This window comes from Oncorhynchus mykiss, chromosome 7, assembly GCF_057628025.1.
Source record: "Oncorhynchus mykiss isolate SJ-2025 chromosome 7, ASM5762802v1, whole genome shotgun sequence".
Taxonomy (NCBI): domain Eukaryota; kingdom Metazoa; phylum Chordata; class Actinopteri; order Salmoniformes; family Salmonidae; genus Oncorhynchus; species Oncorhynchus mykiss.
This window is the reverse complement of record NC_143028.1, coordinates 70,916,637-70,939,223: the sequence shown is the minus strand read 5'-3', so window position 1 is coordinate 70,939,223 and position 22,587 is coordinate 70,916,637. Positions and strand designations below refer to the sequence as shown.

Below are 22,587 nucleotides of genomic sequence, written 5' to 3'. Positions count from 1 at the left end.
CCATTTGTGTTACATTTTTACATTTAGATTTTTGTCATTTGCAGACACTCTTATCTAAAATGACTTACAGTTAGTTCATTAATTTTAAGATAGCTACAATAGGTGAGTCAACCACACGGTCAAAGTCAATATATTGTTTCCCATTAAAGTATCTATCAGCAAAGTCAATGCTAGTAAGAAAAGACATGTGTAAGGGTTAGTTCATGAAAAGCAAGGGTGTTTGTTTTTTATTTCAATTAAATGAAAAACAATTTAGGCTACTATTACGGTGTCCATATAAGGACAGTCTCAGAGTCACAAGGAGTTGGTGTCAGTGTCACTTAGACAAACCATAATTCCTGATGAGACTGAAAGTAACTCTTGTTGACACTGACATTAACTCCTGATAAGGATGAGTGACAGTGATGCCAAATCCTTGTGACTTTGAAAGAAGGGAGAGAACAGAGAGACGACAGACGGATTCAGAGAAACAGTGAATGTAGTCTTTGTTTCAGGGTAGTTTATCACCGTCCTAATATAGACACCGTATCCTGGCACATGCGCTCCCTAAGGAAAATATCAAAAGATCTCAAATCAAATGTTATTTGTCACAAGTACAGAATACAAAAGGTGTAAACCATCCAGCTAAATGCTTACATACAAGCTCTTCCTCAACAATGCAGAGTTCAACATCAAATGTACGAAATAGAAATCCAGAATAGGATCTTTTTTTTAAAACACAGAAACAACACTTGTTCAGATAGGCAAGAGCTTTAAAGGGGCAATCAGCAGTTGGAACAATAACAAAGCATTTTCCCCACAACTATTTTGGTAAAAATGGGTCTGGAGAAATGCAATCACTGTCACGTCCTGACCATAGAGAGCCCTTATATTTTCTATGGTAGAGTAGGTCAGGGCGTGACTGGTTTTTTTTTCTAGTTAATATTTTCTATGTGGGGTTCTAGTTTAGTTTTTCAATGTTGGTGTTTGGTATGATTCCAAATTAGAGGCAGCTGGCTATCTTTGTCTCTAATTGGGGATCATATTTATTATGTAGCATTTTTTCCACCTGTGTTTTATGGGATATTGTTTTGAGTTAGTGTATGTTACACCTCTTAGTTACGGTTCGTTGTTTGTTTAGTTCTTTCTTTGTTGTTTTTGTGCATTTCTAATAAATTAGATGTGGAAACCATATCGCGCTGCAGCTTGGTTCGATAATTATTCCAGCGAACGTGACAATCCCTCTCAAATTCATAGACAGAGATATGGATGCATGGACTTGACCATCCATGATATCAAAATAATTGTTTTGAGGCAATAGAGTGTTTGTATACATCTACTTTTATTACAAACATTAGAGTAAAACAACCTTTATTTTATTATTTTGTGTTCTGATGGGGTACAACAGTTGAACTAAGCTAATGAGGCATTTCTAAGGTATATTCTTCAAGAATAAAAGCCTACAAATTATTCATTTAAGTCAAAACATTGCTGTAGAAACTGCAGATTGACCCTTTTTAAAGTAACTTTGATTTTTTTTGTAGATTCAACCCATCACCAGGTGCTGATGTATTGTCCCTTTTTCTGACAGGTACAATGTGGACACCAGAAGTTCAAACATTTCAAAACATGTAAGTACACTGGTGATATCATGCTATTAATATAAGCTGAATATCTTGCATATTTTCATGTCACTTAGTTATGTTTACTTAATGAACTGTCAAGGGAAAATACTTCCCTATTAAAGCTGTTACATTTGGTTAGTCTTTGATTTGATTACTAAGTGATATTCTTCTTCAAGGAGGGAATGTCGGAATAATGAATTTGAATAATTTTTATACTAAAATAGAATGCTGTTTGTTTTTTTGTCTCTGCAGATTTTCAACTAACAGATGTTTTTCTCTCTCTATTGCAAACCATTGTGGATGAGTAGAAGGTTAGTCAACAACATTACTATAAACACGGTTTGACAAATCACAAGGAATAGTGTTTTTGTAATTAGTTATAGCCTTTTAAGGACACATAAATGTGGATCTTCTGAAAAGGTAAGAAACAATCTAACTGGTTGGTTTTTATGAAGATCTTGCTTTAGGTTGTAGAGTGCTGTCCGTGGAGCTGGTAGAGCACAGCAGAGATCTTGCTTTAGGTTGTAGAGTGCTGTCCGTGGAGCTGGTAGAGCACAGCAGAGATCTTGCTTTAGGTTGTAGAGTGCTGTCCGTGGAGCTGGTAGAGCACAGCAGAGATCTTGCTTTAGGTTGTAGAGTGCTGTCCGTGGAGCTGGTAGAGCACAGCAGAGATCTTTTGCCAACCTGTCACTTCTTGAATTGGAACTTTTGTTTATTTTGGGATAGCGTGATCTGAGCAGAATTCAATATGCAGAGCCTTCAAAGTATTCTTGACTTATTCCACATTTTGTTGTGTTACAGCTTAAATTTAAAATGGATTACATTTAGATTATTTAAGTATTTAACCCCTCCATTATGACAAACCTAAATAAGGTCAGGAGTAGAAATGTGCTTAACAAGTCACAATAAGTTGCATGGACTCTGTGTGTGCTAATAGTGTTTAACATGATTTGTAATGTTCTTTGCTAGCCGTTTTGGTAAATATATAGTAGATAGGGCAATTCACCTATTACAAACAGCCTGTGTGAATGCAGACGTACACACAGCTATCTCACCAAAATAATGCCAACTTAATGCTGAAAGTTGTAGCCTAGTTATTCATGCATGCAAACAAAAACACTGATTAGCAGTTTGGCTAAGAAAACCGACACAACTGCGAATGTGAACTATTGAATGCAAACAGAACAAAACAGCGATACAAAGTAAACAAAATCTAAAGTTTAATAAAGTCATGACACAATCTATACTTAGGCTAGTTACATTAACAGTAAACAAATGCAATAAACAAACATGAAGATCCAAAAGCCTACAGCCTACTACAGTGAGATGCAGCCATGCTGTCTTGAAATATGAATAGGCCTATAGGCCCGCTTCATTCATGGAAAATCATGCTGCTCTTGAGTTCAGCGACATGTTGTTGTCACGGCCGTCGTCGGAATGAGACCAAGGTGCAGCGTAGTGAGCGTACATTTTCTTTTATTTGTAAAATGTCGCCAACAAAACAAGAAATAACAAAAGGGCTATAGTGCCCCTAACCAAGACAACTTCCCACAAATCATACTGCCTAAGTATGATTCCCAATCAGAGACAACGATAGACAGCTGTCCCTGATTGAGAACCATACCTGGCCAAAACATAGAAATACAAAAACATAGAAAACAGAGCATTGAATGCCCACCCAAATCACACCGTGACCAAACCAAAAAGGCTCTCTAAGGTCAGGGCGTGACAGTTGTGATATGGCAAAATACACTTTCCAATACATACAGTTCCATTCACAACCAGGGGAACAAATAGGCTACCACGAAAATCAGAACACAATGTATCTATTTCTGTGATGTAACATAACGATATGTAGCTATACCTGGGGTCATCATTTGGGTTCTTGCATTGGAATTACAGTGCCTTCAGAAAGTAACTATGCCATTCAGGAACGTTCAATGTCGTCTTGGTAAGCAACTCCAGTGTATATTTGTACTTGTGTTTTTGTCCTGCTGAAAGGGGAATTTTTCTCCCAGTGTCTGTTGGAAAGCAGACTGAACTAGGTTTTCCTGTTGGATTTTGCCTGTGCTTACCTCTATTCCATTTATTCCATCTATTCCATTCCATAAAAAACTTGCTAGTCCATGCCAATGACCAGCATACACATAACATGATGAAGCCACCACCATGCTTGAAAATATGATGAGTGCTACTCTGTTGCGTTGGATTTTCATCTTTTCACTCTGTCAATTAGGTTAGTATTATGGAGTAACTGCAATGTTGTTGATCCATCCTCAGTTTTCTATCACTGCTCAACTGAGGGACCTTACAGATAATTGTATGTGTGGGGTACAAAGATGAGGTAGTCATTCAAAAATCATGTTTAACACTATTATTGCAAACAGTGAGTCCATGCAACTTGGCGATTGCATTACTTTTGGCGTGTGAATATCGTGCCTTTATTATATCTCAGGTTAAATTAAAGTTCCTAAAGAAAAGTTAAAAGATAAGCTGCGATGTAGATTATAACTACATTTACAGTGCATTAGCTCTCAGCGCAGGTGTCTTTGCCAGAGGAAAATGTTTCCCCATGTTGTGTAAATCTGGTACTCCATGGGTAATATGAGCTAGGAGTTAAATCTGGTACTCCATGGGTAATATGAGCTAGGAGTTAAATCTGGTACTCCATGGGTAATATGAGCTAGGTGTTAAATCTGGTACTGTCACGACTTCCGCCAAAGTTGGTCCCTCTCCTTGTTTGGGCGGTGTTCGGCGGTCGACATCACCAACCTTCTGGCCATTGCTGATCCATTTGTCATTTTCCATTGGTTTTGTCTTGTCTTCCATCACACCTGGTTCCAATCCCATCAATTACATGTTGTGTATTTAACCATCTGTTTCCCCTCATGTCCTTGTCGGTGATTGTTTATTGTAAATGTTTGTGTACGTCTGTACTGGTGAAAATCGGGTTGTGTTGCCCATTGATTTTCATTATTATGTTTTCCGGTGGGTTTTTGTTAATAAACTGCACCGTTGGAAACACAGTTATTTCTCTCCTGCGTCTGACTTCTCTGCCGCCAGTTCACACCCTTACAGAATCACCGACCCAAACTATGGAGTCAGCAGGAAAAGGTACCCCGGCCATAGGGGTGGAGGAGCGCGTCCAGGAGCATGCAGCAATACTACACCATCTTGGCACCACCATGGACCGTGATGTCCAGACAATGGACCACTGGGAGAGACAGGGAGTTTTTCCAGCGTCTCCACTAGTACAACCGGGGTCTCCCCTGAGCACCCCTTTCCCGCCTGAACCCAGTGGGATTCGTATCTCCTTGCCCCAGGAGTACGACGTGAGTGCTGCGAACTGCTTAGGGTTCCTGTTACAATTCGACCTCTACCATGCCACCGTCCACCCGGCTCCATCGAGCCGTGAGAGGGTGGCCGCCCCCATCTCGTGCCTCACCGGGAAAGCCCTGGAGTGGGCCAACGCCGTATGGATAGAGGGAGATGCGGCCTTGGACTAGTTTGAGGAGTTCACCCGCCGTCATAACCCCACTGTTTCTTGGTCACAGAGGGCTCTCACGGGGTGGTCGCGAGAGTGCTCAGGTAGGGGTTTCCATTGGTGCTACTATGGTGGAGAGTCCAGACCAGGTCTCCACCGTGCGCATACCCCGTGAATATGCCGATGTAACAGTATAACTTTAGACCGTCCCCTCGCCCATACCCGGGCGCGAACCAGGGACCTTCTGCACACGTCAACAACAGTCACCCACGAAGCATCGTTACCCATCACTCCACAAAAGCCACGGCCTTTGCAGAGCAGGGGGAACCACTACTTCAAGGTCTCAGAGCAAGTGACGTCACCGATTGAAATGCTATTTAGCGCACACCGCTAACTAAGCTAGCCGTTTCACATCCGTTACACTCACCCCCCTTTTGACCATCCTCCTTTTCCGCAGCAACCAGTGATCCGGGTCAACAGCATCAATGTAACAGTATAACTTTAGACCGTCCCCTCGCCCATACCCGGGCGCGAACCAGGGACCCTCTGCACACATCAACAACAGTCACCCACGAAGCATCGTTACCCATCGCTCCACAAAAGCCGCGGCTCTTGCAGAGCAAGGGGAACTACTACTTCAAGGTCTCAGAGCAAGTGACGTCACTGATTGAAACGCTATTTAGCGCGCACTGCTAACTAAGCTAGCCGTTTCACATCCGCTCTCGCCTTCTCCAAAAAGATGGTGACTCAATTACCACCTCATCGTCGGGGCGATTGTACGATAGATCTCCTGGTAGACACTGCACTTCCCAGGAGTCACGTGTATCCCCTGTCACAGGCGGAGACGGAAGCTATGGAAACATATGTCTCCGAATCCCTGCGTCAGGGGTACAGTCGGTCTTTCACTCCACCAGTCTACTTGAGTTTCTTTTTTGTGAAGAAGACGGATGGAAGTCTGCTCCCGTGTATTGACTATCGAGGCATCAACCAGATCACGGTGAGGTACAGTTACCCCGTACCTCTCATAGCCAGTGCGATTGGGTCAATGCACAGGGCGCGCTTCTTCACAAAATTGGATCTCAGGAGCGCTTACAACCTGGTGCGTATCCGGGAGGGGGGCGAGTGGAAGACTGCATTTAGTACCACCTCAGGGCACTATGAGTACCTTGTCATGCCGTACGGGTTGATGAATGCTCCATCAGTCTTCCAGGCCTTTGTAGACAACATTTTCCGAGGACCTGCACAGGCAGGGTGTGGTGGTGTATATTGATGACATTTTGATATACTCCGCTGCACGCGCCGAGCATGTGTCCCTGGTGCGCAGAGTGCTTGGTCGCCTGTTGGAGCATGACCTGTACGTCAAGGCTGAGAAATGCCTGTTCTTCCAACAGTCCGTCTCCTTCCTAGGGTATCGCATTTCCACTTCAGGGGTGGAGATGGAGAGTGTCCGCATTGCAGCCATGTGTAATTGGCCGAATCCAACCACGGTAAAGGAGGTGCAGCGGTTGTTAGGGTTTGCCAACTACTACCAGAGGTTTATCCAGGGTTTTGGTCAGGTAGTGGCTCCCATTACCTCATTGCTGGGCCCAGTGCGCTTGCAGTGGACAGCTGAGGTGGACAGTGCTGGCCCATCCGGATCCCTCTTTGGCGTTTGTAGTGGAGGTGGACGCGTCCGAGGCTGGGATAGGATCTGTGCTCTCTTAGCGCTCGGGTACGCCGCCGAAGTTCTGCCACTGTGCCTTCTTCTCTGAGAAGCTCAGCCCGGCGGAGCGAAACTATGATGTGGGGGACCGGGAGCTGTTCGCTGTCGTCAAGGCCTTGAAGGCGTGGCGACATTGGCTTGAGGGGGCTAGATACCCTTTTCTCATCTGGACTGACCACCGCAATCTGGAGTACATCCGTGCAGCGAGGAGACTGAACCCTCGCCAGGCAAGGTGGGCCATGTTTTTCTCCCATTTTGTGTTTACCCTTTCCTACAGACCAGAATCCCAGAACGTTAAGGCAGACGCATTGTCCCGGCTGTATGACACAGAGGAGCGGCCCATGGATCCCACTCCCATACTCCCCGCCTCCTGCCTGGTGGCGCCGGTAGTGTGGGAGCTGGATAGGGACATTGAGCAGGTGTTACGTGCAGAGCCCGCTCCCCTCCAGTGTCCAGCTGGGCGTCTGTACATTCCGTCTGCTGTCCGCGACCCGGCTGATTTATTGAGCCCACACGTCACCCTCCTCTGGTCATCCTGGGATCGGTCGGTGCGCTGTCTTAGTGGGAGGTCCTGGTGGCCCACTTTGGCTAAGGATGTGAGGGTTTATGTTTCTTCCTGCTTGGTGTGCTCCCAGTGTAAGGCTCCTAGGCACCTGCCCAGAGGTAAGTTACAACTCTTACCCGTTCCACAACGGCCATTCCTGACCGATCTACCTCCATCACAGTAACACCACGATCCTGGTCGTTGTGGATCATTTCTCTAAGTCCTGTCGTCTCCTCCCTTTGCCCGGTCTCCCTACAGCCCTACAGACTGTGGAGGCCTTCTTAACTCACGTCTTCCGGCACTACAGGGTGCCTGAGGATATAGTGTCTGATTGTGATCCCCAGTTCACGTCGACGGTCTGGAGGGCGTTCATGGAACGTCTGGGGGTCTCGGTCAGCCTTACCTCAGGTTTTCACCCTGAGAGTTAACGGGCAGGTGGAGAGAGTTAACCAAGATAAGGGGTAGGTTTCTGAGGTCCTATTGCCAGGACCGGCCGGGGGAGTGGGCAGCGTTCGGGCCCTGGGCAGAGATGGCCCAGAACTCGCCGCCCATGTCCACCTTCAGCGCGCTGTGCTGCGCCAGAAAGTTGGCAGTGAAAGTTGGCAGCGCCAGATCGTCACCGCAGTGAGGCCCCGGTGTTTGCACCTGGGGACCGGGTCTGGCTCTCGACCCGAAACCTGCCTCTTCGCCTGCCCTGTCGGAAGAGCTGGGGCCGCGGTTTGTGGGGCCATTTAAAGTCCTGAGGAGACTGAACGAGGTTTGTTACAGGTTACAGCTTCCCCCCCGGGGGGGGGGGGGGGGGGGGGGTTGTGTACTGGCACGAAGTTGGTCCCTCCTTGTTCGGGCGGTGTTCGGCCGTCGACGTCACCGACCTTCTAGCCAACGCTGATCCATTTTTTATTTTCCATTGGTTTTGTCCATCACACCTGGTTCCAATCCCATCAATTACATGTTGTGTATTTATCCCTCTGTTTCCCCTCATGTCCTTGTCGGTGATTGTTTATTGTAAGTGTTTGTGTACGTCTGTACTGGTGAAAATCGGGTTGTGTTGCCCATTGATTTTTACTATTCTGTTTTCCGGTTGGTTTTTGTAAATAAACTGCACCGTTGGAAACACAGTTATTTCTCTCCTGCGTCTGACTTCTCTGCCGCCAGTTCACACCCTTACAGGTACTCCATGGGTAATATGAGCTAGGTGTTAAATCTGGTACTCCATGGGTAATATGAGCTAGGTGTTAAATCTGGTACTCCATGGATAATATGAGCTAGGTGTTAAATCTGGTACTCCATGGGTAATATGAGCTAGGTGTTAAATCTGGTACTCCATGGGTAATTTGAGCTAGGTGTTAAATCTGGTACTCCATGGGTAATATGAGCTAGGTGTTAAATCTGGTACTCCATGGGTAATATAAGCTATAGGTGTTAAATCTGGTACTCCATGGGTAATATAAGCTATATGTGTTAAATCTGGTAATCCATGGATAATATGAGCTAGGTGTTAAATCTGGTACTCCATGGGTAATTTGAGCTAGGTGTTAAATCTGGTACTCCATGGGTAATATAAGCTATAGGTGTTAAATCTGGTACTCCATGGGTAATATGAGCTAGGTGTTAAATCTGGTACTCCATGGGTAATATAAGCTATAGGTGTTAAATCTGGTACTCCATGGATAATATGAGCTAGGTGTTAAATCTGGTACTCCATAGGTAATATGAGCTAGGTGTTAAATCTGGTACTCCATGGGTAATATGAGCTACGTTTTAAATCTGGTACTCCTTGGGTAATATGAGCTACGTTTTAAGTCTGGTACTCCATGGATAATATGAGCTATGTTTTAAATCTGGTACTCCATGGATAATATGAGCTATGTTTTAAATCTGGTACTCCATGGATAATATGAGCTATGTTTTAAATCTGGTACTCCATGGGTAATATGAGCTAGTTGTTCTCCCGTTACAGGACTTCCTGGGCCAGATGTTCTGCACTCTGGGGGAGATCATTGGGTCCACAGGCAGTCGGCTGGAGAGAACCCTGTCGTAAGTCTACCAATGACTTCTATCAAGTATCTACTGTGTATCTGCTGTGTGCAAGCATGCATCACAACACGATCTGTCACTGTACGTCTCTGCATTTGACAGGCCTCCACAATCTCACAATGTTCTCATTGCCTCTTAGATTGGGAAAAACAAGAACACAATTATTGGTGTGTCTAAGCCCAGAGGCTGCCACTGTACGGCAGGCATGTAACTAGAGATTAATCTAGCGTCAAACTTGGACTGAGAAGGATTGTATTCTATGAGAGCGTGAGGCAGTAACACATGCTATAGACATAGTTAGGCATCCCTTGTGAAAGCCGAACAACCAGACCTGGGTTCAAATACTAATTTAAATCTTTCAAATGCTTTGAGCGCTTTCTTAAGACTGTCGGGAGTGTCAGTTGGGATGGGTTTGCACTGTGGCACTTTTTTATTGGTTCCTTGCAACAGGCATAGCGGGGGTATTTCAAATGATTTACAATGGTGTTTGAACCCAGGTCAGTGACACGATACTGGCCCTGTGGATGACTCAGCATGGAATTGGGCCCTTTTCAATTAAAGTTGATAACCAACACACTGAGAACTTTGTCCTCTCTCTCTCGCTCTCTCTCTCGCTCTCACTTTCGCTCTCTCTCTCTCTCTCTCTCGCTCTCTCTCCCGCTCTCACTTTCGCTCTCTCTTTCTCTCTCTCTCTCTCGCGCTCTCACTTTTGCTCTCTCTTTCTCTCTCTCTCTCTCACTCGTGCTCTCACTTTCGCTCTCTATCGCTCTCTCTCTTCCTCTCTTCCTCTCTCTCTGTTTCTCTTGGTTGGTGTGAGTAACAGACAACACAACAATGCCATAAAGCACACACTCTGAGAGAAGGGAAACTCTCCTAACAGTGTTGTGAACCATGTAATTCATTATCAGACCTAGATAAATCATATTCCTATCCTATCACTGTCTGTCCCACTTGGCTCGTCTATCTTGGCCATGTCATTTATCTTCATGTGAGCCTGGTGGGGAATTTCCCAATGCAGGATACTTGTCAATAAGGCTTCGCTGCTCTTGGTTTACAGTGCTGTATGTCACTATGTTTAGTGGGAAATAGTAAATAGGCAGGTAGCCTAGCGGTTAAGAGCGTTGGGCCAGTAACCGAGAGGTCGCTGCTTTGAATCCTCGAGGCAACCATGTGAAAAATCTGTTGCTGTCGCTCTGGATTAGAGCTTCTGCTAAACTACGTAAATGTACATTTTGACTGCATGGTGCCTTTTGACTGCATTGTGCTGACTGAAAGAGGGCTTTGTGTGAGTGTTGTGTGTGTGTGTTGTGTGACTTGATGGGCATGTTTCTATGGCAACTGAGAGAGCATAATTTCTCCATCTGTTTCTATCACCAACATTTCAATGGAGATGAACTGTTTCATCTTCTACATTCTGTTCTCTAAAATGACATCAGAGATGATCTGCTTTCAGATCTCAGGTAAAGGGACAAAAAGTGCCCAGTGGCATTCAAAGGCTGGGGACTATAGGGGTGCCCACCACCACCATATACAGTGCCTTGCGAAAGTATTCGGCCCCCTTGAACTTTGCGACCTTTTGCCACATTTCAAGCTTCAAACATAAAGATATAAAACTGTATTTTTTTGTGAAGAATCAACAACAAGTGGGACACAATCATGAAGTGGAACGACATTTATTGGATATTTCAAACTTTTTTAACAAATCAAAAACTGAAAAATTGGGCGTGCAAAATTATTTGTATCATTTGATTTACACAACATGCCTTGTGAAACAAACAAGAAATAAGACAAAAAAATGAGAACTTGAGCGTGCATAAATATTCACCCCCCCCACCCCCCCACCCCCCAAAGTCAATACTTTGTAGAGTTACCTTTTGCAGGAATTACAGCTGCAAGTCTCTTGGGGTATCAATCAATCAATCAAATGTATTTATAAAGCCCTTCTTACATCAGCTGCTGTCACAAAATGCTGTACAGAAACCCACCCTAAAACCCCAAACAGCAAGTAATGCAGGTGTAGAAGCACGGTGGCAAGGAAAAACTACATAGATAGGCCGGAACCTAGGAAGAAACCAGGCTATGAGGGGTGGCCAGTCCTAATCTGGCTGTGCCGGGTGGAGATTATAACAGAACATGGCCAAGATGTTCAAATGGTCTTAGATGACCAGCAGCGTCAGATAATAATAATCACAGTGGTTGTAGAGGGTGCAACTTATCAGCACCTCAGGAGTAAATGTCAGTTGGCTTTTCATAGCCGATCATTCAGAGTATCTCTACCGCACCTGCTGGTCTGGGACAAGGTAGCACATCCGGTGAACAGGTCAGGGTTCCATTGCCGCAGGCAGAACATTTGAAATATGTTGTTTATAGCTGTAGCCTGTAATCCTATTTTCCCTAACCTTAAACTCAAACCCCTAACCCTAGCTACTAAACCTAACCACTAACCCCTAATCCTAATTCTAACCCTCATTCGAACCATAACCCTAAACCTAACCCCTAATCCTAATTCTAACCCTCATTCGAACCATACCCCTAATCCTAATTCTAACCCTCATTCGAACCATAACCCTAAACCTAACCCCTAATCCTAATTCTAACCCTCATTCGAACCATAACCCTAAACCTAACCCCTAATCCTAATTCTAACCCTCATTCGAACCATAACCCCTAAACCTAACCCCTAATCCTAATTCTAACCCTCATTCGAACCATAACCCTAAACCTAACCCCTAATCCTAATTCTAACCCTCATTCGAACCATAACCCTAAACCTAACCCCTAATCCTAAAATAGCCTTTTTCCTTGTGGGGACCGGCGAAATGTCCCCACTTGTCAGAATTGTCCTTGTTTTACTATCCTTGTGAGGACTTCTGGTCTCCACAAGGATAGTAAACATACACACACACACCATCTTCCAGTGTCTATTTAAATTATTTAACAGGCCTCTGACCTACATAAGAGCAGACGGCTGGAAATGGAATCAATTTCATTTATTTAAACTCATTCTGGTTTTTAATGACATGACACCCTATTAAAGAGAGGCTTCCCTCTCACTACACCTCCCTACTCTGCCTGGTATACACACACACACACACACACACACACACACACACACACACACACACACACACACACACACACACACACACATTTGTTTTACTGTGAGGACCAAACAATTAATTCCCATTCAAAATCATATTTTCCCAAACCCTTAACCTAACCTTAACCTTAGCCCTTAACCTTAACCTTAGCCCCTAACCCTAACCCTAACCCATAACCCTAGTTCTAACCCTAAACCTAACCCCAAAGCCTAAAATAGCTTTTTTCCTTTTGAGGACTGGCGAAATGTCCCCACTTGTCTGAATTCACTTTCAATTTCACAACCTCACAAGGATAGTAAACACACACACACACACACACACACACACACACACACACACGCACACACACACACACACACGCACGCACGCACGCACACACACACACACACACAAGCAAACCATCATCCAGTGTCCATTTTCATTATTTAGCAGATAGCTGCCTCTGACCTACATAAAAACAGATGGCTGGAAATTGAATAAATGTTTTTCCATCCTTAATCTATTTCCACCCATTCTGGTTTTGAATGACACTATATAGAAGAAAGGCTTACCTCTCACTACATCTTCCCACTCTGCCTTCCACATTAGACATTTAAATAGGTTTGAATATTATAAGAAGGCATCAAGGTTGTGTTTGTGGTTGCTCTGTACACTGGAGTCCGTCTGAAGTTGCCGCCTCTCCCAGATTTTATTTAAAGTCTCAGGGAAGAGGGAGTTTTCAAGCCCTTCCACTGTATAGTAATTTACTTCCCATTGGGAATCTGGGAAAACATTGGGGAATTCTATTAACTGACAACAAAAGGCAAGGCTGCATGCTCCATAAAACCACGGCCGTCAAACACAAGCTTATGCCAGTGTCTTGCTAGCTTCCCCACGGCACCAAAGTCCATTATCAAAACCTTCACAATCGCATCTGAACTTAATTTAAAGTTAATTTGAAGAAATATCACAAACACCCACTCTCTTTCTCTTTCTCTCTCTCGCTCTCTCTTTCTCTCTCTCACACACACACACACACACACACACACACACACACACACACACACACACACACACACACACACACACACACCCTTTATTAACGTTGTGCTTAATTAGCAATAAAAGGTCTTGCTTCAGATGTACATCTCTTCTATTGGCAGTCCATCTGATGAAATATTTAAAAGCCATATGCAGAGCGACGCTCAATGTCCCTCTGTGGACTCCCACCCAGCTTTCGTTCCACTCAGTACAGTACAGAAAACTGGCATGGCCTCAGAGCTTTGATCAATCCAATACTCACCAACCCACCAGTTAACAGACCCCACGTCTCTCTCTCTCTGCTCGCTTTCTCCGTGGCCCCTGATTGTAAGTCTATGGCTTATGATGGCCCTACCCCCCCACGTTCAACATCAACTCTTTGTTTCCACGGGATTCTGATAAACTCATTTCAGTTTGTGTGAGTCTTGATTCTAATCTAAATACAAAAAAATGACATTTCAAAGCATGAAATGTGAGCCTTTGAAGTATCGAGTGAGTTTTTTGGCATTGCGGCAGTTTTTATATTTTTTATCTGACAGGCAGCGTCTCTGCAACGTCTGTCTGTAGGCTATATACTGATACTCTGAGTTTGTATTTATCTCCACACCTGGGTTCAAATACTACTTGAAATTTCTCAAATACTTTGAGTGCTTACTTTAGCCTGCCCCCCCCCCCCCCCCCCCCCAGTGTATTTCTGCTGGTACGGTGCATACACTGCACTGGTGAGTTGCCATGGAGAGGAGACTTTTGTTCCTGTGTGGGAGACTTTGGGTGGAGAAGTACACGAGTTGGAGCTGGTGCTGCTTTAAAACCTGTGGGCTGTTTGCTGTGTGTGGCAGGCAGACCTGGGTTCAAATAGTTCCTGACATCTTTCAAAGATCGTTCAGCGTCAGCACAAGTCTGCTCGTGGTGCCAGATAGGCAGGGTTGACACGTTTTCTGACTATTCCAATGGTTACATTGTGCCTGTCAAGCTCAATGAAGAACTACTCAAATATTTTCAAAGATTTAAAATAATACAGTATCAGTCAAAAGTTTGGACACACCTATTCAACAGTTTTTCTTTAGTTTGACTATTTTCTACATTGTAAAATAATAGTGAAGACATCAAAACTATGGAAGAACACATATGGAATCATGAGGTAACCCAAAAAGTGTTAAACAAATCAAAATATACTTTATATTTTATATTCTTCAAAGTAACCACCCTTTGCTTTGATGACAGCTTTGAACACTCTTGGCATTTTCTCAACCAGCTTCACCTGGAATGCTTATCCAACAGTCTTGAAGGAGTTCCCACTTATGTTGAGCACTTGTTGGCTGCTTTTCCTTCACACTGCTGTCAAACTCTTCCCTAACCATCTCAATTGGGTTGAGATATGGTAATTGTGGGTGCCAGGTCATCTGAAGCAGCACTCAATCACTCTCCTTCTTGGTCAAATAGCCCTTACACAGCCTGAAGGTGTGTTTTGGGTCATTGTCCTGTTGAAAAACAAATGATAGTCCCACTAAGTGCAAACCAGGTGGGATGGCGTATCGCTGCAGAATGCTGTGGTAGTCATGCTGGCTAAGTGTGCCTTGAATTCAAAATAAATCAAAGACAATGTCACCAGCAAAGCACCGTCACACCTCACTCCTCCGCCACACATGCAGAGATCATCCGTTCACCTTCTCTGCGTCTCACAAAGACATGGAGGTTGGAACCAAAAATCTCACATTTGGACTCATCAGACCAAAGGACAGATTTCCACCGGTCTAATGTCCATTGCTTGTGTTTCTCGGACCAAGCAAGTCTCTTCTTATTATTGGTGTCCTTTAGTAGTGGTTTCCTTGCAGCAATTTGACCATAAAGGCCTGATTCACAGTCTCCTGAACAGTTGATGTTGAGATGTCTGTTATTGGAACTATGTGAAGCATTTATTTGGGCTGCAATCTGAGGCTGGTAACTCTAATGAACTTATCCTCTGCAGCAGAGGTAACTCTGGGACTTCCTTTCCTGTGGCGTTCCTTATGAGAGCAAGTTTCATCATAGCACTTGATGGTTTTTGAGACTGCACTTTCAAAGTTCTTGACCTGACACTTGAACCTCATGATGACCTTTTTATGCAGCGGTCTACCTCCTCATCTGCTTGATGCCTTTCTCTCCCTTGAAAAATTAAATCCATTTTTTTCCCCTCTCATGTCTTCCTCCATTTAGTTAAGTATGCTTTTAGTAGGAATATGAACTGTATTTTTAAACCTTGAAATGCAAACCTTCTATACATCTGCTGAGATAGCATGGAAACTGTACTACTGATCTGTTCGTTGGTAGTTTAGAGATATGGGAGGTGGTAGGTATTGTTTGCCACAATTATTACATATTTATACCATAACAGTACTTAATGACATTTTAGAAGACCAAATTATAGACCAAACCCTTCCATCTCTTGTCTCGCTCTCTCTCTGTCTCACTTACACACACACTTATTTTCCCATTTATTTATTTTAATGGGAGTCTATGCACAGGTCAGGATGGCACCGTGCCTCCCTTCCCACTATTTATTATTCTCCATATAATGAAATATCCCATGGCCAAGAGGATTGTTTCACGTTCCCCAAATAAATTAAATCGTAGCAAATGTCAATTTAAAAGAGGAACAACCTACCAACATTGTTTATTGAGATGTATGAGCTGTGGGCAGCTAGTTAAATTAAGAGGAACGTGACACCGATTAATTTGCCAACCATATTCATTCCTTCCACACGGTCCATCGCGTCCCAAGTGTCTGCTCTCCGCCCCAGCTCCCCTAGACGAAAACACTGGTCAAGTTAACCGCGCGTGTAACAACTTGACTTAAAGATTTCTGGATTGAATATTAAACTGCGTGTCTCTCAGTTGTCTGCCCTTCACCTTAACAAAAACACAGATGAAATTAACAGCTTATACTTGGTATAACGACGTGGCGTAAAAGATCGTAAAAATGTAATATTATACAGTGATAATTGGCATATTTCTCATTTGTCAGGTACACTCGATGGATGTTACTTTGTCCTTGTCCCCCCCAACCCTTCCTTCATCCCTTTAAGTTTACAGCACACACACACCGCTCTAAAATTACCCTGTAATTACGTTCCGCTCCTCGAGCACCTCTTGCCCTGATAAGATTAAGATTCAGATGAAAAACATCGGGCTGCTTCTATGTCCTCCCACTTCCCGCCCTCAATCTCATTCTCCCAGGCGTATCTCCATATCTAAAAATATTTGTTCACTGGTTTAATATTACCTCTTTCAATCCAACTCTCAAGGCTGTCACTCATACCAGGCCACAACAGACACAGTAACCACTGTACTGTACATCAATGAATTTGTTGTTGTCTCTCTCGGAAGAAGAAACCAGGCAGTGTTCTAGATGGAATTTGTTGAAAATGATGCAGCTGAAAGAATGCCCATTGGATTCAAGGGAAAGACAGACACACTGAATATTTAGAATTTAGTAGAACATGCATAAGTTAAGAAAGGAAAATGTAACCAGGAAGCAAATATATTTTTAAAATGATGTCTAAACCCTTAAAGCAACAATCTCAGGACACTAAATCCCTCAAGCAACAATCTCAGGACACTAAATCCCTCAAGCAACAATCTCAGGACACTAAATCCCTCAAACAACAATCTCAGGACACTAAATCCCTCAAACAACAATCTCAGGACACTAAATCCCTCAAACAACAATCTCAGGACACTAAATCCCTCAAACAACAATCTCAGGACACTAAATCCCTCAAGCAACAATCTCAGGACACAAAACCCTTCAACCGCCTTTTATATTTTTTCAATTCTATATTTTTTCCACTTTTATTTCCTCTCGTGCCCCCTGCAAGGAGACTTTGTAGCATTTCAGAGGCCCGGGCTCTGCATAAACATTGAACATAATTTCCACTGTGGGGTGTTTGATCTTTGTCCAAATAGATAATTAGCTTGAAACGCCTTTAGCATGCCACCCACAGTCTCCTTGTCACCCTCATACCAAGAGGAGACGCTGAGAAACGTGGAAACTAACCAATTCTTCCAGGCACGCTCCCTGTGTACTGGCATCAGTGACGAGAGGTCCTGGGGTTAGTTTTGTGAGCATTTTATCGGCTATAAGCTATTTGTAGCCCCATATCCACCCTCAGGATATCAGCATAATGTATTAACTGTTTGACTGGCTGGGACTAAGATGGCAGGGTAGAGATACTTTGTCTAGACTCTCTGTCAGCCATACTCAGGTGGACCACAGTCTGGACCCAGAACGGGGTCAGTAGTTGGTCCCAACAAAACAAATACTAATCATTTAGGAACTCAGTCAGGTTTATGACCCTTGGTATGATCTAAACACATAATATTAAATATAAAAAAAGACATTAAAACTGCAACATTTTCTCGTTGCCCATGGCACAATGGCTAGAATTGCAGGAGTTGTAAACAGCAAAATGTTCTCTCGGCCTACAAGAGGGATGTGAACAGGTTGAACAGCTTAGGGTCACATGGGTTGAGAGGTGGGGTTTGTGACTACGCCGATAAATGACAATATCCATTAGGATCTTTTCCACATAGGAAATTTGTGTGACCGGACCTTTTCAAATAGTACTTGAGTACCCCTGCTCTATTTGGTGTTGTTGCTGTTGTCTTCCCAAGCCAGACAATGTATGGTGCTTCTCTTCCCTTGACTCAAAGATTCACTATGGCTTTTTAGATATGATAATGCCATGAAAATGTCTGTAAGGTGGATAATGCAGCTGAGGTAGATTATGAAGTTACAGCTCCAAATACTCCATCTACAAGTGGCTTGTCATGCAAATGGGGTGCTTCAAATGTTACTGGCAACCACTGTATACCTGCTAGGACGCTTTGGAGCAGCACGTCGCTGTTTGTGTTGGATTCAAGGGAAAGACAGAGACACACGGAGTATTTTGAATTTAGACAGACTTGAATTTAGACAGACTTGCATTTAGACAGACTTGCATTTAGACAGACTTGAGTTTAATAGAGCATGCATAAGCTAAGAATGGAACATTTTACCCAGAAGATAAAAAAAAAATTTGAAATGATTTTTCACCTTGTCGGCTTGGGTATCCGAACCAGCGACCTTTCAATTACTGGCCCAACGCTCTAACCGCTATGTGGGTGGTGGGATGCTAGGAGACTCCCCGCCTGACGATTCCTAGTGCTCAGGAGGGGGAAGATAAGAAATGGAGGGAGTCTTTTATTTCAGTCATTCCGGTGGAATGAGGGCTTTGAGTGTATATTCTGACAAGAGCACATCCCAAGTGGGGGCCTGTCTGAAAGACAGGGTGAGTGAGGTATAATCAGAGAAACAGTGGAAAGAAAAAGAGAGAGAGGAGGGACTAAAAAAAGGTCAGCCAGAAAAGACTAAACTGAAAAAATACAAATGCTGTTGGAGTTTTGAGCCTTTTATGCTAAGTGACTTGCCTCGTTCATCGCATTTCTCCCTCTCGTACCCTCAGGCTCTCATTCTCACCCACCTCAAGACAAAGTAGACCTTTTATGCTAAGTGACTTGCCTCGTTCATCGCATTTCTCCCTCTCGTACCCTCAGGCTCTCATTCTCACCCACCTCAAGACAAAGTAGACCTTTTATGCTAAGTGACTTGCCTCGTTCATCGCATTTCTCCCTCTCGTACCCTCAGGCTCTCATTCTCACCCACCTCAAGACAAAGTAGACCTTTTATGCTAAGTGACTTGCCTCGTTCATCGCATTTCTCCCTCTCGTACCCTCAGGCTCTCATTCTCACCCACCTCAAGACAAAGTAGACCTTTTATGCTAAGTGACTTGCCTCGTTCATCGCATTTCTCCCTCTCGTACCCTCAGGCTCTCATTCTCACCCACCTCAAGACAAAGTAGACCTGTTGCCAAGTAGAAAGACAAAGTAGACATGTTGCCAAGTGGAAAGCTCTTGATTACAGTGTGCAGCGTTCCACAGATAGCGCAGACATATGCTGCTGTTTTACTGTAGCTTTATATTTTGGCAGGAGCTTTGGAAAATATCTGTCGCTGAGCAAATGTGTTAGTATAAAATCATGGCATTTCCCACTTTATTTTTTGCATACAATATAGCTCAGTATTTGTATTATTTATTTTATAAAGTCTTCTCTTCTCATATTTATCAAGGTTGCCAATAATAATCGCCCCCATTGTATCTGGGAGAGTTTCACAGTGGTGGGCTGCTCTTTACCAGATTGCTGTTGGGGGAGAGAAAGAGGGGAGAAAAGAGGAGAGATTTTTATTTCAGGTAATTGGAGTGAATTAAGGGACAAAACACAGAGGAGGCACAGGCAATACTTTTTCTTGAATCTCTTTTCTAGGTGATTGTCTTTCGTGTCTTCCATTTTTCTCTCTCCCTCCTGTTCTGTAATTGATCTTCCCCTTCTCCCCTTTATGATCTCTCTCACCTCTCTGTCTCTCACTCTTCCTCTTTCGATCTCTCACCTCTCTCTCACTGTTCCTCTTTCTATCTCCCTCCCCTCTCTGTATCTCACTCTTCCTCTTTCTATCTCTCTCTCCCCTCTCTCTCTCACTCTTCCTCTTTCTATCTCCCTCCCCTCTCTCTCTCACTCTTCCTCTTTCTATCTCCCTCCCCTCTCTGTCTCACTCTTCCTCTTTCTATCTCCATCCCCTCTCTCACTCTTCCTCTTTCTATCTCCCTCCCCTCTCTCACTCTTCCACTTTCTATCTCCCTCCCCTCTCTCACTCTTCCTCTTTCTATCTCCCTCCCCTCTCTCATTGTTCCTCTTTCTATCTACTTTCCCTCTGTCTCACTCGTCTTCTTTCTATCTCCCTCCTCTCTGTCTCACTCTTCCTCTTTCTATCTCCCTCCCGTCCCCGTCTCACTCTTCCTCTTTCTATCTCCCTCCCGTCCCTGTCTCACTCTTCCTCTTTCTATCTCCTTCCCCTCTCTGTCTCACTCTTCCTCTTTCTATCCCCCTCCCCTCTCTGTCTTTCACTCTTCCCTGTTCTATCTCTCCTCTTTGTATTCCTCCCTCTTTCTCCTCTTTATATCTCTCTCCCTGTCCCCCCCCCCCCCCCCACTCCCCCCCATCTAGTCCCCCTCCCTCTCTCTGGTGAACATGTTTTTCATCAGAAGGCCGGGTAATTGAATGAGCTGCTCCTGCTGTCACTCGCCCTGTCGCCCTGTCATTCCCATCAGCGGGTGACGGGTGGGCGAGGGACGGGGGTGGTGTGGTGAGGGGCTGGGGGTGTAGAGCAGGGGCCAAGCTTGTCACACCACCAGCATCCCCCTCCTTGTAATCAAAATGAACATTCGCCTCCCTGTGCAGTGGCCCCATGAGAGACCCTATTTCGGGGCTATCTCCTCTCTCCCTCCTCCATCCCTTCCATTCCTCCACTTCGCTCCTCACCTTCTCTATCCGTCATGCCCATGACCGATCTCTCTGTTGTGGAGAGTAGGCAACTGAGTAGACCTGTGGCACAGGTAAAATTGCAAAGTGCTCCTCTCCTGTGTTATACTTATGTCCCTGCGAAAGACCACAAATAGTTTTTTTGTTGTTTCGTCTGATTTCCAACGTTCCGGGACTACTTTGAGTGGAGCCCTTTTCTAGTCAAAGTTAGGTGATTGGGGAAGCGGTGTCTGAGTTATCAAGATCAAAGAAATGAATACTTTTATCGCTCTTACTCACTCACATTATAGCCTTTCTATAAACAGTATATCCCAAGCACAAACCTGAAGGAAGCTTGGTCTCGATGGTCCTTTCCGGATCTGGCTATTATTACCAATGACATGTCGCCATGGCAACAACTTATCCACAAGAGTGAGGGGTCATGGACGTGGCAACACTTCCTCAGACTACCTGTCACTAGGCACTACCCACTCTTGGGATGTGAAGAGGGAGGACTGGCCTGAATAGATCAAATGTTGTACATATCATAGACAGTTAGTGTAGCTAGTAACCTGCCGTGTCTTTGAAAACCAGGCTAGATCACAATGTGCTGGCATTGATCTTCTGAGTGTCCGGACTTGAATAATATTGCTAAAGTACGTAGGTGGTTTTTAATCTACAGGTCAAACTAAACACACTCAAACCAAAATGAAATTGCTTTACTTGTTGTATTCAGACCTGTTCACATTAGTCTCGGTGTGAAAAACCATGACAAGTTAGCTAACAAAACCCCAACTTTGCCCCAAATGATGACTGTTATTTAAAAAGATGAAGATATTTTGATGAAATGAAGTGTCACTGGCCTACACATAATACCCCATAATGTCAAAGTGGACTTATGTTTTTAGACATGTTTACAAATGAATTAAAAATGAAAAGCTGAAATGTCTTGAGTCAATAAGTATTCAACCACTTTGCTACGCCAAGCCTAAATAAGTTCAGAACTTAAAATGTGCTTAACAAGTCACATAATAAGTTGCATGGACTCACTCTGTGTGCAATAATAGTGTTTAACATGATTTTGTAATGACTACCTCATCTCTGTACCCCAGACATACAATTATCTGTAAGGTCCTTCAGTCGAGCAGTGAATTTCAAACACAGATTCAACCACAAAGACTAGGGAGATTTTCCAATGCTTCGCAAAGAAGGCCACCTACAGTATTGGTAGATGCAGGCGTCCTTACTAAATCAGTTGCCGGAGAGGAAGGAAACCGCTCAGGGATTTCACCATGAGGCCAATGGTGACTTTAAAACAGTTACAGAGTTTAATGGCTGTGATAGGAGAAAACTGAGGATGGATCAACAACATTGCTGTTACTCCACAATGCTAACCTGGGGTGGCAGGGCGTTGGACTAGTAACCGGAAGGTTGCAAGTTCAAACCCCTGACAAGGCACCTGACAAGGCACAAATCTGTCGTTCTGCCCCTGAACAGGCCGTCATTGAAAATAATTTGTTCTTATCTGACTTGCCTAGTTAAATAAAGGTCAAATAAATATAATACAATAAAAAAATAGAAATATTCCAAAACGTGCATCCTGCAAAAAAGGCACTAAAGTAAAAGTGCAAAACATCTGGCAAAGAAATCAACTTCATGTCCTGAATACAAAGTGTTATGTTTGGGGCAAATGCTTGAAGATGTGATATGCTAGTCATTGGG

The 22,587-nt window shown here is 44.0% G+C and overlaps 1 protein-coding gene across 1 annotated transcript in view; it reads left to right on the top strand.

Annotated features, from left to right (window-relative positions):
- LOC110528512 (copine-9) overlaps window positions 1-22,587 on the top strand; it is a 136,017-nt gene that overhangs the window by 57,044 nt on the left and 56,386 nt on the right. The window contains exons 5-7 of the mRNA XM_036984091.2: window positions 1,571-1,610; window positions 1,913-1,915; window positions 9,295-9,371. Of these exons, the coding sequence (XP_036839986.1) occupies window positions 1,571-1,610; window positions 1,913-1,915; window positions 9,295-9,371 (120 nt within the window). The remainder of the gene's footprint in view (window positions 1-1,570; window positions 1,611-1,912; window positions 1,916-9,294; window positions 9,372-22,587) is intronic.